This window comes from Urocampus carinirostris, chromosome 1, assembly GCF_059441175.1.
Source record: "Urocampus carinirostris isolate Australia breed hairy pipefish chromosome 1, RoL_Ucar_1.0, whole genome shotgun sequence".
NCBI lineage: Eukaryota > Metazoa > Chordata > Actinopteri > Syngnathiformes > Syngnathidae > Urocampus > Urocampus carinirostris.
The window spans coordinates 16,894,344-16,905,812 of NC_142349.1; the positions used below are offsets into that span (position 1 = coordinate 16,894,344).

The 11,469-nt window shown below is 41.1% G+C and overlaps 1 protein-coding gene across 2 annotated transcripts; it reads left to right on the top strand.

Moving 5' to 3' along the window:
• Nucleotides 1-1,579: 1,579 nt before the first annotated feature.
• On the top strand, nucleotides 1,580-4,663 carry fzd2 (frizzled class receptor 2). 2 transcript variants are annotated; one of them, XM_088328939.1, is made up of 2 exons: nucleotides 1,580-3,054; nucleotides 3,130-4,663. In XM_088328939.1, exons 1-2 carry the CDS (start codon nucleotides 1,741-1,743, stop codon nucleotides 3,373-3,375), a joined length of 1,560 nt encoding a protein of 519 aa, XP_088185065.1. In that variant the 5' UTR covers nucleotides 1,580-1,740; the 3' UTR covers nucleotides 3,376-4,663. The 2 variants fall into 2 exon arrangements, with proteins under 2 accessions (XP_088185065.1, XP_088185059.1); XM_088328933.1 differs by having other exon boundaries at nucleotides 1,580-4,663.
• Nucleotides 4,664-11,469: the final 6,806 nt, after the last annotated feature.

Here is an 11,469-nt window from a genome sequence, read left to right on the forward strand (position 1 = left end):
CCATATTGCAATATGAATTAATGTTTAAAAGAAAAAATGTTTTCCTCCGTGCACTCCGGTTTCCTCCCACATTCCAAAAACATGCATTTCAGGTGAATTGGCCAGTCCAAATTGTCCCTAGGTGTGAATGAGCGAGTGAGTTGTCTGTCCCTGTGTGCCCTGCGATTGGCTGGCAACCAGTTCAGGGTGTCCCCTGCCCACTGCCCGGAGATGGCTGGGATGGGCTCCAGACCCCCAACCCCCCATCCCCCCAACCCCAAAAAAAGAGATAAAAAGACTCAACTCCAATATAATTGTCATCAATGTTTAGTCAATGTTTAGTAAATGCTTTATTAATATATTGAATTTCTCTTAGTAAGTGGCTATTTTAGGGCAGTTTAATAAAGATACTTATATGCGATGTAGGCATATATGCGAGTGTATGTGGTGCTGTACTTAGTCATTTTGGTTTTGCTGGTCTATTTCGTTTTTTGAAAAAGGGATGGATGTAGTTTAATATCTTTGTAAGAAATATCGATAAATAGCATGAAAAAACGTTTATATACTGGGAAAATTGTAAGGTCAACAGCATGGAATCCATGAAAAAAATGCATAATGACGAATCTCGATTGAAGGAAAAAAAATCCCCTCGAAGGGAGCCGGCTCCTGTTTGTCACATACATGAGCCGGCTAATAAAACCTTTACGTTCACGAACTACAGATCAACGTAAACGGGTGCTTACTAAAAAATGTTTCGTCTTACCGATGATTTCAACAAACTTAACGACATGAGTCCGAAATGCGTCTTAATATTGCTCTTTTTGTTTTTAATGAACACATACCTGTCAATCTCTGCCAGTTACTCCCTTTATTAACGATTGGAATTCACCTTATAAAGCGATAATAAACCTTACAAGCACAAACGTCACGGCACCTAATTAATCACAGCAAGAGTACAAACAAAGAAAATTTGTATAGACATTTTTATTTTATTCACCGAGGAAAAAACACAAACAATTATTTCAGCATATTTCATGCTTCTTTCCCGTACAATAAGTGTTATAGCCTACGCATTAATGATCAAAAACGTATAAAACACGAGGAAACGTATAAGTTTACAGGTATTTTAATAATGATATTGTTTTAGACAGCAACTTCAAGAACGTCAAAATGTAAACATTTTAAATACAGTTGATGTGGCTGATGCATTTGATGCGAACACTAGATGGGGGCATTTTCCTCTTCCTTAACTTCATTTTAAACTCGTATATCTGGTTGGCCCTCAGAATCCAGCTGTTGTGTCAAGTTTGCCGGGATAGCTACCAGTTACCACAGGGTTTTTCAAAATAAAGTAAACATTATTTAAGAACTCATCTCTTACCTCCTTTTTTCCTCTGTTAGTAAGTTTAATTTTTATATTTACTTTATTAAAGCGTAGTAAATATTTTCTGTTTTAGTTTCAGTCGATATAAATGAACATTTTATTTTTACAAATGTACTCTTGTTTTGAAAATGTCCAATGCAAGTGTTGCTTCTGGTTAGAATCGAACGACAAGAGTGAGGGAATAAGAGTTTGGGAAAAGAAAAAAAGTTAGCCAGCAGCGATCCAAGCGAAAGCAAACACAAAGAGGACGTCGCTCTCGTTGAATGATCAGCCGGAACATTTTTTTTTTAAATTAAGTTCTCTTCCTGGGACTTACTAAATGCACTTTTCATGTATATCTTCTGTCTAAAGCTGCTGTTTTAAAACGTTAAAACAAGATGGTTTTCATGTGGACTTGGTGTGTTCTTCTCCTTCAGTCTGTGGGGATATCAGCTCAATATCAAGGAGACAACGGAATTGTTATTCCGGAACATGGATTTTGCCAACCTATCTCAATTCCCCTATGCACGGATATCGCCTACAACCAAACCATCATGCCCAATTTAGTGGGCCACTACAATCAGGAGGACGCGGGACTGGAAGTGCACCAGTTCTACCCACTGGTGAAGGTACAGTGCTCCCCTGACTTGAAATTCTTCCTCTGCTCCATGTATGCACCAGTTTGCACTGTCCTGGAAAAGGCCATTCCACCATGCCGGTCGATTTGCGAGAGGGCCAAGCAGGGCTGCGAGGCCCTCATGAACAAGTTTGGCTTCCAATGGCCAGACCGACTGCGCTGTGAAAACTTCCCTGTGCTAGGTGATGGTCAGATCTGCGTGGGACAGAACGACTCCTCGGCTGCGACCGTCCCGCCCTTGCCCGTTCCTGGCACCCAGGATGTTTCGTCCTCTTTCGGCCATGAAGGGCTCTTTCGCTGCCCCTCTGCGCTCACTGTACCCCCCTACTTGAACTACAAGTTCCTGGAACAAAAGGATTGCGCTGCTCCTTGCGAACCGGCCAGGGGTGGCGGGTACATGTTTTTCACCGACAAGGAGATCCACTTTTCACGCATCTGGATTCTCATCTGGTCAGTCCTGTGCTGCGCATCCACGTTATTCACCGTCACAACTTATTTAGTGGACATGCAGCGCTTCAGGTACCCCGAGAGGCCCATCATCTTCCTGTCAGGCTGCTACACCATGGTTTCCATAGCTTATATTGCTGGCTTTTTCCTGGGCGACAAAGTGGTGTGCAATGAGAGCTTCAACCCCGACAGCTACAAGACAATAGTCCAGGGCACCAAGAAGGAAGGTTGCACCATCCTTTTCATGATGCTCTACTTCTTCAGCATGGCCAGCTCCATCTGGTGGGTCATTTTATCCCTGACTTGGTTCCTGGCTGCAGGGATGAAGTGGGGCCACGAGGCCATTGAGGCCCACTCCCAGTATTTCCACCTTGCGGCCTGGGCGGTGCCAGCGGTCAAAACCATCAGCATCTTGGCCATTGGGCAGATTGAAGGCGACGTGTTGAGTGGCGTGTGTTTCGTCAGCCTCAGCAACCTGGACCCTCTGCGAGGTTTCGTCCTGGCGCCGCTCTTCATCTACCTCTTCATTGGGACCTCCTTCCTGCTGGCCGGCTTTGTGTCGCTCTTCCGCATCCGCACCATCATGAAGCACGACGGCACCAAGACGGAGAAGCTGGAACGCCTTATGGTGCGCATCGGGGTCTTCAGCGTGCTTTACACAGTTCCCGCCACCATCGTGATTGCCTGCTTTTTCTACGAGCAGGCTTTCCGCCCGCACTGGGAGCGCAGCTGGGTCAGTCATAGCTGCAGGAGCCTGGCTATCCCGTGCCCGGAGCACACAGGCCCCCGAATGACGCCGGACTTCACCGTCTATATGATCAAGTACCTGATGACACTCATTGTGGGCATCACGTCCGGTTTCTGGATCTGGTCTGGGAAAACGCTTCATTCCTGGCACAAGTTTTACACCCGGCTGACAAACGGTAAAAACGGAGAGACCACTGTGTAGGATGAAGGGCCCGCTCCATGCCCCTGGACTGATTGTGGGTTTTTTGTGGCGGCTGTGTTTTAGAGTGATAGGTGGGGCACCTTCTTTGGCGTATAGAGCTGCAGAACTCAAACCAAACAGCAAGCAAGAGCCCCAGACTGGACAGCCTGACTAAACCAAGACAAAACAAACACGGCCGGAGTTGCTATTTGCTGAAACGCTCACTTCTCCATCTCTTTCACTTCCTTGGCTTCTTAATCTAGCAACCAGGGAAAGAGCAAAATGTGCACATGTTCACATGTGTTTTACATGTAATTAGATCCAGCTGTAAATAGTATTTGTAAAAAGTTGAAATTATATATTTGTATTTAAAAATAATACTTTTCTTGAACTGTCAGTGTACCTGCATTTTTTGCACTGCAACAAGCTAAAAGAAATTTGTCTCTCCTTCAAAAATGACAGCTATGATCATATCATTTTCAGTAATGTGATTCCGAGATTTTTGTACTGAAAAATAAAGCCCATCAATTAACAAAACATTATTTCACATTTAGGCAAAATGTACAAATGGCCTACTTACATGTATATAATCACTTTATATGAGAGTTCTACAACTAACCTCAATGATCATATTTTATTTTGGACTTTAAAGTTTAGATCAGAACAGTTAGTGATTAAACAATGCTAGCATGTGATGCATATATTGTTTTACTATTCCCTTTTTCTGAAAGGCACCATTGTTATTTGCAGCATACAATAACATCACCAATTTCAGATCTCATCTAGTATTTCACATGCGGGCGGACAGGAAGCATCATTCAGCAGCATTATGTCAAGCGGACATTGAACATGGCACGACTTGTCGCTGCTAGCTAGTAAAATAGCGTTATGCCTCATCACTATACATAATACAAACAAAAGGCTGATGAGAGGCAATTCGTTCATTGTGGTACATTGCAAGACAATAATAAGCTGCTGCAGCTGTTATTACTACCCAAAACTCAGGAATGCTCACCATCTTAAAGCTTTGGATTCCAGTGGCGTATATTTATACTATTAAGGTTTTCACCAGTTGTGCAAAAATTCCCGAAGTTATTCTAAGAATTTAGTTGAATGTTTTCCCAAAAAAATTGGCTGCATCTGCTAGCTACTTATATTTCATTACTCTTGCAACACATCAGCCTTTTCCATAGAGTACTTGTGTCACATACTTGTTTTGTACAGTTTCGTGCTTAATGTCTCAAGATTACAACTTCTCAAAATATGTCAACCCAAAAGTTGAAAATAAAAACCTACTTGTCAAACTGAATTGTTTCATTTAGTCTTCCATTACAATTTATATTACAGAAGGAGTATGCACAAAATTCTATGTGCTATATTCTTAGAAATTAATTTCCCGAGATTAATTAGCGGTAACTTTGTGGAAATACTGCAGAGGTGAATGCATCACAAACCTGTAGCTAATATCTGACGCAAAACCATCATATCGGAGAGAAAGTACTGCATAACTGTGAAACTGGATGACCCTTCTAGGGAAGGACAAACCCAAATTATACTTCATATATTTTTACAAATGTCCATTAGTCTAAACATGTTTTATCTGATGAATCCACTGTGTGGATGACAAATTCATTGACAAAACAAACCATTTGCTGTCAAACAAAAATGACATCTCAGCTGCTTATTAGAATAGAATAGTCTATTGTGATTGATAAGAATGTAGTTGACATTCTTTTGCAACAAGATTAGACTTGGCACTCCAGTATAAACAATATAAACACGTAATAAAGACCGGAAAGGGAAAAATGAGGTAAAAGAATTACAGTATAAATAGGCAAAAAAAATTACGAAGTAGTTGTAAGCGCAATTTCTTTTGCAATCATAGTGTAATAGAAAATAGTGCATCGGAACAATAGTCCAACAACAAGTAGTGCACCAACATTAAGCAGCAAACCCATTTTTTTATTGTCAGGTAATGTCCAATCAGGACTAAGCTTCAGACAACAGAGCAACTGTGGTGTCATTTTCAGTCAACAGCAAGGAGATAATGGCTACCCTAATGGGGGAAAAATGTGGTTGTTTTTTTTTTTTTAATTTACCATAGATGGTCAATAATCTACAAAAAAACAATATTCAGTGGAATGTCATTGGTGGAAATTACTGGGCATGCACAACTCTTGTTATCAAAAGACTATAAAAGTCGTTAGGTGTTGTTGAGCTTGGCCCAGCAATCAAATGTTCACCAACCCATATTGTACGTGTTTAACCTGCCTGTGATCAATCTTGACTATAACGTGTTACCAAGTAATGCATTCCTGGAACACAACTACTTTTCTCTGTAACGCATACTGTAAAGCATTACAGATAAAAAAATTGTAACTCAAATATCGCTACAACACGGTGCGTTACTCCGCTACTTATTAAAAGCGGTTCAGAAATTTCAACGCTATCTATTTGGAACCTGTTTCCCTAGCCCGTGAAAGATAAATGAACCCCAAGTCCACCATAATTAGTCTACTAATCATGTTGTTAAAGTGAAGATGGGATATTAATATGGCCCCTATAAAGTACAACTCAATACTGTTATGCTGGCAGCATCTCAAGCACAGAGTACAATAATTTCTCCCTACTGATATTCTCTCCACCATATATTCTCGCATCTCAAATGTATTTACAAATTTATTAAAACAGGGAAGTCAGGTGGCTTAAATCCACAAGTTTGGTTTTGTGTCACCAGTAGGTAAGCAGTGCTTTTACAGGCACTACAAACCAACAGGAAATCAATGGGGCAAACTTAAGCACAGAAAATTTGGTAAACATATTCTGAACTTTGGTCTTTTTGAATTACTTTTGCAATACACCATGCCCGAAAAAAATATCTTGGACAGTACTCAGCAATGGAAGAGGAAATATTCAAGTGGTTTGAAGCTCGTAGACGAAATGGATATGGAGTGCCTCGGCTTTGTCTTCCTTTGCTCTCAAGAGTACACAAGAAATATTAAGGCCTTACCGCTTTCAAAGGTTGGTGTACAGGTTTTCTTCTATTTATTTCATTATGTGGTTATTTTAACCAGTTATAGGTGGTCTGCTTGAATGCGAGTATATGCAGTAGTTTTTGATGAAATATTTAAGTTCAGAGTTAATGCACTATTTGTGTGTGTAAGAAATCCAGCCAAACACTCCATGTGATCCAAGAAATGTACTGTGTATATTAGTCAAGTCTATGTCCTCTACTGTGGGCTATCGTTAGTCCTTTGTTCGGCATTCAAATTTAGAGATAAATAAATGCATTGTACAACAAAAAGACCTAAAATTTGCAAGAAAGGTGGCAAGCCACAACAAACAAGCTGTGGTCCCGTTGTTGTAAGCGATCTTGCAAAATGCGAGAACGAGACCTCCCCAAAAGGTGGCCGGCCTCACACAAAACACCACCAAGTGCAAAAAAATGAAAGAAGGGGGGGACCTTTTGTTCGAGAGGCCGCGGTTAAAACAACACAGGGATCATCTGGCGAGAAACGCCTGCGCCATCGGATAGGCGTGAAAGCGCTCCCTCCCGCCTGCCTACACGCCTGCCTGTTTGTTGGAAGGAATATAAAAAAAAAAAACATGGTGGTTTCAGCTTTACTTCTCGGCTGCCAAGCTGGAATCCCCCAAGCTCTGCTCCTCTGCTCCAATGGATGCATTTCTGCACTGATGTCATGTGGGGCATGGCCTGAAATAAAAGTAATTAGTTACATTTACAGTTTACTTCATTTAAAAAGGAATTGCGTTACCTCCCAGATTACTGACACCCAAAAGTAGTGTGTTACTCTGAAAGTAAATATCCATTTACAGATTACCCTACCATATATTGAAGCCGACCCCCTAAAACTGCTCCAAAATAGCCCCATAATAAAAGAACTGGAAGAAAACAAGTAAAACAATCCGTGTAAGTGGTAAACCCTTGATATTCCTTGGTGTGCGCAACCTTGAGAGGTTGCAAACTAACAAAGCCGAGACACCCAATATCCATTTTGTGTTTCTTCTTGAAACTGCTCTAATATTTCCTTCTCAATATTTCGGCAAAGTCCAAGATACTTCCTTTTTTCCTCCAGGGATGGTGTGCTACACAAATAATTTTACAAATAAAAATACAAAAATTCTGCACTATTTTACCATAAATTATTTGTTTATGTATGCCCCATTGATTTTGTTGTTCCTGTTTGAGCCACTTCCCTCCCCATTTGCTGCCAAGCATTCGCTACTAGAAACACTCAACTAGACATGTGCATATAAACTGACCCCTTGACTTCAATATTTTGATTTCTAGTTGTAAATACTACTTTGATGTGAGTATATACGGCAGGGAGAATATCAGAATATATGTAGGGACAAGTTATGCGTTCTCATTCTCTCTGCTTGAGACGGCGACTATTATTGTATTCCGGATTGTGCTCTTGGTGAATGACAGTCGCATGTTATTTTGTGAGCGAAGTAGGAACCATTTATGAAGAAAAGAAATTGATATTTGTGATCTGCTTTTAAAAGGTCGCGGAGTAACTCACCATGTTGTAATGACAGTTGAGTTATGACATTGTTTTGATAATGCGTTACGTACTCCAGAAAAGTAATTGTGTTCCGGGATTGCTTTCCTTTGTACTGCGTTACTCCCAAAACTGCATGTGTGCAAGTATTCTGTTGTCGGGGAGGGAACATGGAAGCTGATCCTGTCGCCCCACAGGCAGGGAGGATTCGGGGCTCCATACGTACCATTGTGTGCGTGCATGTAATCATATTATTTTACGAGGAGGTTTCTCCGGTTCTATTGAGTCTCCTATGACTTGCCGCATAAGAGCGTCTTTCTTCTGTCCTTATCTAATATCTGGGCTTGGCTGCAGATGGGCTCCAACAACAGTCGGTTAGACTTGATGAAAGGTAGATAGTCCAAAAAGAGAGCGAGCAAGAGAGAGAGAGGAATGGGTTGGAGGGGCTGAAGACATAAATCGACCTGTGCCTCTCTTTCTGGCTGTCTATTCTAACCCTTCTGTGGCTCACCCGCCCTCCCTTCCTCTTCTTCGCTCAGATGAATGGAGGGAATGTGAGTGAGTCAGTGGAGTGGCGCTAGAACTCGGTCTTCAGTGACAGACAGTCTCCAGTGCGCAGCTCACTTCAAAGTGCCTCTGAAACCTGACTTGCTCCTTGTAAACACTGCCGCCTGCAAAAGCCCCTATTCGCCCACCCATCCCCCCTTGGCCTCCCTCTACTTCCTGCGCTTAACTCAACTTAATGGCTAGCTTGTTTGGCTTTGCACCCAAGCAGAGAAATGAGTCAGGGAGGGCGGCGAGAGATTGTTTCTGGGTGAAAAAGGTGCTCAGGCTTTGAAGGGACGGATGGAAAACTGGCATTTGCAGGGAAAGGTGATGCAATCACACCCTTGGTAAAATGACGCTTTTTCGTATAAAAGGTGAGGTGCGCCATCTGAGGTGTCCTCAAAAGTTTGAAAGTTAAGTATTTTCTCGATGAAGTATGTGTTAACAATGCCCAAATCAGTTGAAATAGCCCTTATTTTTTTCCCACCGCACTTTGATTCTGCTTTGATTTTACTTTTATCCGAGCGGTTCGGGGCGGAACACATTAGGTTCAAGAAATGGGGGGAGTGCTGGAGAGTGACATTATACTCATCCCTGTAGACCTTTTTTATATTTGTCTTGAAAATGCTGAGAATAAGTCAAGTCAAGTCATGTTTATTTGTATAGCCCTTAATCACAAGGAGTCTCAAAGGGCTGCACAGACCACAGACTATTGCAAACTACAGACTATTATTACACCATACCCTGATCTAAAATGAAGGCCTGCTTCTCCTAGAGTCCAAACGCCAGCTCAAACCCCTCATCCATCCATTATCTGCACCGCTTATCCTCAGTACCGTTGCAGGGGCATTGGGAGGGGGCACCCTGGACTGGTTGCCAGCCAGTCGCAGGGCACACAGAGACAGACAACTCACTCGCTCATTCACACCTAGACCGGTCAATTAACCTGATACGCATGTTTTTAGAGTGACCGGATTGCCCGAAGGAAGCCCACGTAAGGACGGGGAGAACATGCAAACCCCGCACAGGAAGGCTGGTAGCTAGATTTGATCCCATAACCTCAGAACTGTGCCGTGGACACGCTAACCACTCATCCGCCATGCATCGTGGATGAGCTGACTGAGGCTGCAATTATGACTTCAAGCCAGGAGATGGCAGCAGAAAGTAACAAACTTCCAAATTATGTACAGTTCCTTTAACCAAATCCACTTCATATTGATCGTATATCCAGATCCACAGAGACACAATATGCATTCATTCATTCATTATCTGCACCGCTTATACTCAGTAAGTTCGGGTGGTGCTGGAGCCCATCCCAGCCATCTCCGGACAGTGGGCAGGGGACACCCTGAACTGGTTGCCAGCCATTTGCAGGGCACATAGAGACAGACAACTTACTCGCTCATTCACACCTCGGGACAATTTGGACCGGTCAATCAGCTTGACATGCATGTTTTTGGAATGTGCATGGATACCTGAAGGAAACCCACTCAAGCACGGGGAGAACATGCAAACTACACACAGGAAGGTTCGACCTCATGAACTCAGAACTGTGCCGCACACGCGCTAACCACTGCCCTGCCGTGCTGTCCACACAATATGCAAATTAATCACAATTTTCAAACCTTTTAAATCATGCACCCACTCTGAAAAAAGTTGTCTTGCCAAACAGGATCTTTTTTTCAAAGTGACAGTGTGTATTATTTGACAACTAAATCTTGCCGTTTTGTGTTGTGTAACCAAAAAGTAGTGCTTAAGAGTACACAGAATAATAAAAACTACAGACACTCAAAGAGACCCAAAAAGCAAAAACGGTCTTCTCTTTTATTTGCCCAGCCTTTCGCGAGGTTTTTAATAACCGTAGCAGCAAGACGGCATACAATAATGTCAGTTCGGTCTAGGTGAGGCTCAGGGTATATCAATAAATGCAAATTTGTTGACCGACAGGTATTTTTGAAAAAATGTTTAGATCACAGTTGTTGTATTTTTGCTTATATTGTAAACCAATAATCTTGTTTTAAAATGATTTAAACGTTAGTTTTTTTGCTACTTGGAAGTGGAAATTATTACACATAGTCCCTTTGAAATATACTTTTTATTATATAATAAATTGTATACATCACCATGTAACAATGGTCCTTTTAGCCACTCTCGCAAACACCTGTCCAACTACATGGTGGTATGGTCCGTCTGTGGCACCGGTGTGTGCATTCTTTAAAACTGATACATTTATTTAGTATGCCACCAGTTGTCACTAATTATTGTTGTCTGCAACTTTGAAATTTAAAGCATATATTTGAATATTCACTGGTAAAATGTATTTACTGTTCTTGGTTTTTAGCTTGCTGTCCATGGGTAACAGTTAACCTGGAGGTAATCTTGCTTTTAGCATTCTGGAATCACTCTACCAAACCCTACACCGTGTGCCGTGGGACATTAGTGTGCCATGAGAATTTGTCTGGTGTGCCGCAGGAATATAATTACAGCTTTGAAAGTCATTGACACTTTGTGTAATGACAATAAAGGGATTCTATTCTATTCTATTCTATTCTATTCTATTCTATTCTATTCTATTCTATTCTACTCTATTCTATTCTATTCTATACATGTAAATAAATTTGAGTTTTTTTCTTTTTAGGAATTTAACTTGTTTTCTTTCTGCTTCTTTTTATTGATATCATCAATAAAAAAAATAATTTTTAAATATATAAAATAAACAAATTAAAGTATTTTACATGTTTTACCACAAAAAATACTAATTGTAAGAAAAAAAGAAAAAATAATGCATATTTTAAATTACTTTCGGGTTTTTTTCAACTCCTCAAAAAGTAAATATATTGTAAAACAAGAAAATTAATAAAATGATCTAAATGAATGTTTCTCTACTGGTGGGTCGTGCCATTTCACACCACAGAACAAGTTTGTTTACACACATTGAACATGGCCAAACACAGATACAGCAAAGAATATTTAAAATAAAGATTTTATTATCTTGAAGAAGAGGCTAATAACGTGAAGCATTTTGCATTTCATACAAATGCAGCTA

Excerpts from the sequence above, each read along its gene's own strand:
- fzd2 (XM_088328933.1), top strand. The coding sequence starts at position 1,741 with ATGGTTTTCATGTGGACTTGGTGTGTTCTTCTCCTTCAGTCTGTGGGG.